Genomic DNA, 3,018 nt, shown 5'->3' on the forward strand with positions numbered 1-3,018 from the left:
CATAGTTCATTCTCTAATATTAATCATATATATTATAGTTTCACGCTTTATATAAAGTTCACAGAAATTCAAAAAATTATATCAACATTTTCAACTTTTTATTTAGAATTTCTAGAAAAGTTTCATTTCAATTTAAGTCTTATGAAGTGCAAGTTTCAACCGGCTACCATCAGCAGGATAGTAGTAGGTTGAATAAGGAAGAGCTTCCCTGCTGAAGTCTAGAAAAAAAATCTGATGAGGAGATGTGATGATCCCCGAAAGAGCTGCTACAACTTCTGCCGGTTTGGCTCTGTTACTTTTTCCATTTTTCATAACAAACAAATAGTGTTTTTTTTTGGGTTTTTTCTTGCTTGTTGTATTTAGTTGCACGGTATAATTTAAACATTTTTAAATTTTCACAAAAAAAAAACATTTCGGAAGATTTCTAAAAAAAATCTTGAATCGATATTTGGTAATCGCGAACCACTTTTTGAAAATTTTTTACCGTGCGACAAGATTCCTTGTTATAAATATTACATTTAATGAACGATACAAATTTTATGGAGCCTCTGTGTTGCTCACATATTAAGAATCAGCCATAAATAATGACAGTGTGAAAATGCTTTTATTCAAATGTACACTTTAATATAAATTTTGAATTTCTAAGTAAAACTAACGGAATCATTTTGCGTTCATACCTCGCATAAATGCGATGCTATAAGCCTTATACGGCAGAAAAGCCTTTCCGATAGAACTGAGGTGGCGAGTATTGGTAGAAATTTAATAACAGCAACATCTTGATCGGTGTTTATGTATACTCATGGAAAAAATTGTCTTGCATGAAATGTCTTACCTCTTTATTAACTGAAGATTTTGAAGGTCGCATTGTTTTTAAATTCGAGGAATTTTCTTTCGTATAATAATTTTATATGATGCTCCTAAATGATTTGACAGTGTTGTTGTACTGTTACTAAAATTCATTTCTCCACCACCTTTTTCACATTTAACTTTAGTTTTTTGGCATTTTTTTTAATAAGACCAAAACACCACTCCGCGGCATTGTTAGAAGAAACGCTTTAATTAAAGAGGCGCTAGTGCAAATAAACTGAAATTCGATCACGAAAGTTCGACATTCAGAAGTAAAAAGTCGATTTTGGTCGAAAGTCGAAGTCGACTTTGCAATCCCTAGAGTTAAAGAATAAACAAATTAAAATTCCCATTTCTTAATCAAATAAGGAAATATTCGCCTCATTCATTTGTTTTCGCGGAAAACAGCCAGTAATTTTAGCTGTTAATTTTTTAGAAATTCATAAAAAGCATAGTAAAAGTAAAAATGGACAGTGGAACTTTAAGCATGCGAAAAATCCTAATAACCATTGAGAATTCCCAAACGGTCAGGAAAATTTCTGAGTCCTCAGTAAAGTTCGAGAAAAATCTCAAGCCTAAAAATATAAGGAGCAAAAAAAACCGGTATCATTTGTTCAAAAATATTTAAGTCAATTAATTTAATTCAATGACATAGTGTCCTAATGGTAGCTACAAAACAGTGGTGAGACAATTTTTTCCAACATCTAAAAATATTTGTTCTTCTAGTATCTTTTACAAAGTTTCATCGAAATACCTCAATTATTACTTAAATGTCTCAGCCAAATTATTTATTTAACCGGAATATCACAAGGAGCGGAATTATTGATTTTTAAACTGTAGCAATTATATTAAAAACAAAGAAAACATGTCAAAAATAATTATACTTTAAGGGCCGTTTGCACCATGTCTAGTTAACGCTAACTGGAGGTACATCCTTCAGTTAAGCACGTTAACTGCTTTATCGATCACATGTTATATGATGGGTGTCGATAACGTCGATAAAGATGTTTAACTGGGAGTTAGAATTAACTAGACATGGTGCAAACGGCCCTAAGTCGTATGGCATGCTTATCGTTTAAACACACATTGCTATTCATACCAATTTCTTTTACCAAGTTATTTTTTATCTTTTTTTTTTGTTTCAGCGCGATTTATGGTATCGCGGCATTGATCCCTACTTCCCCCGCGAACACTGGCATCCTTTCGATCCCATGTTGCTATCCGAAGGTGCGTTTGCTGCCGCTATGGTCTTCTCCTACTTGAAATTGGTCCATATCTTCTCCATTAATCCACATTTGGGACCCTTGCAAGTTTCTTTGGGCCGCATGATAATCGACATTATAAAATTCTTCTTTATCTACACTTTGGTTTTGTTTGCCTTCGGCTGTGGACTGAACCAGCTGCTGTGGTACTATGCGGAATTAGAGAAGAATAAATGTTATCATTTGCATCCGGATGTGGCGGATTTCGATGATCAGGAAAAGGCTTGCACCATTTGGCGACGTTTTTCGAAGTAAGAGAAGATATAAATGCATTAAAATATAAATGAAGTAGAAAAAAGAGTTTAGCAAAAGTAAACGAATAAATTAGATATTATATAATAGTACCAAGTGGACCGAGCTTTTCTCGGAGTGCACATACTTCTTAATGTTTTTAAGGTTCGAGTATCAAATACTAGTCACTTAGATAGCTTTAAAAAAATATTTTGGAAGAAAATTAAAAAAAAATAGATTTTGGTATCTATAAAGAACTCTAGTTTAAGTTTTAGGTGGCAACCCTATGTATACATACCAAAAAATAGCTGATTAAAATTAACAAAATAAAAACTTATATTACATAAAAGCGTGACAACTCTGATCGAAAATATTTTCAGACAAAAGTTTTCAACAATACCTTTCCCTTGATATTCATATTTCGATGTTTTAGATAAATTGTGTAGAACCGAAAATAAGTAGCAACCTTACACTAATACTTTGTATTGAGGGAAAACAATGTTTAAGTACCTTTCTCTTATTATCGATGAATAGTAATATAGTAGTATAGTAATAAGATAAGATTATAAGAAAATATATATTTGCAAATAATTTTTACATCTTTTCATACATATTCTCTATCTTTTCATAGTCTCTTCGAAACCTCACAATCACTCTTTTGGGCTTCCTTCGGCTTAGT

At 32.1% G+C, this 3,018-nt stretch overlaps 1 protein-coding gene across 1 annotated transcript in view; it reads left to right on the top strand.

Moving 5' to 3' along the window:
• Positions 1-3,018, top strand: part of LOC118738240 (transient receptor potential protein-like) — a 14,825-nt gene that overhangs the window by 11,584 nt on the left and 223 nt on the right. Inside the window, exons 9-10 of the mRNA XM_036469166.1 lie at positions 1,992-2,359; positions 2,971-3,016. Coding sequence (XP_036325059.1) covers positions 1,992-2,359; positions 2,971-3,016 — 414 coding nt within the window. The remainder of the gene's footprint in view (positions 1-1,991; positions 2,360-2,970; positions 3,017-3,018) is intronic.

Source organism: Rhagoletis pomonella, unplaced genomic scaffold (genome assembly GCF_013731165.1).
Source record: "Rhagoletis pomonella isolate Grant_MI unplaced genomic scaffold, Rhpom_1.0 Rhpom_scaffold_00004, whole genome shotgun sequence".
NCBI classification, from domain to species: Eukaryota; Metazoa; Arthropoda; class Insecta; order Diptera; family Tephritidae; genus Rhagoletis; species Rhagoletis pomonella.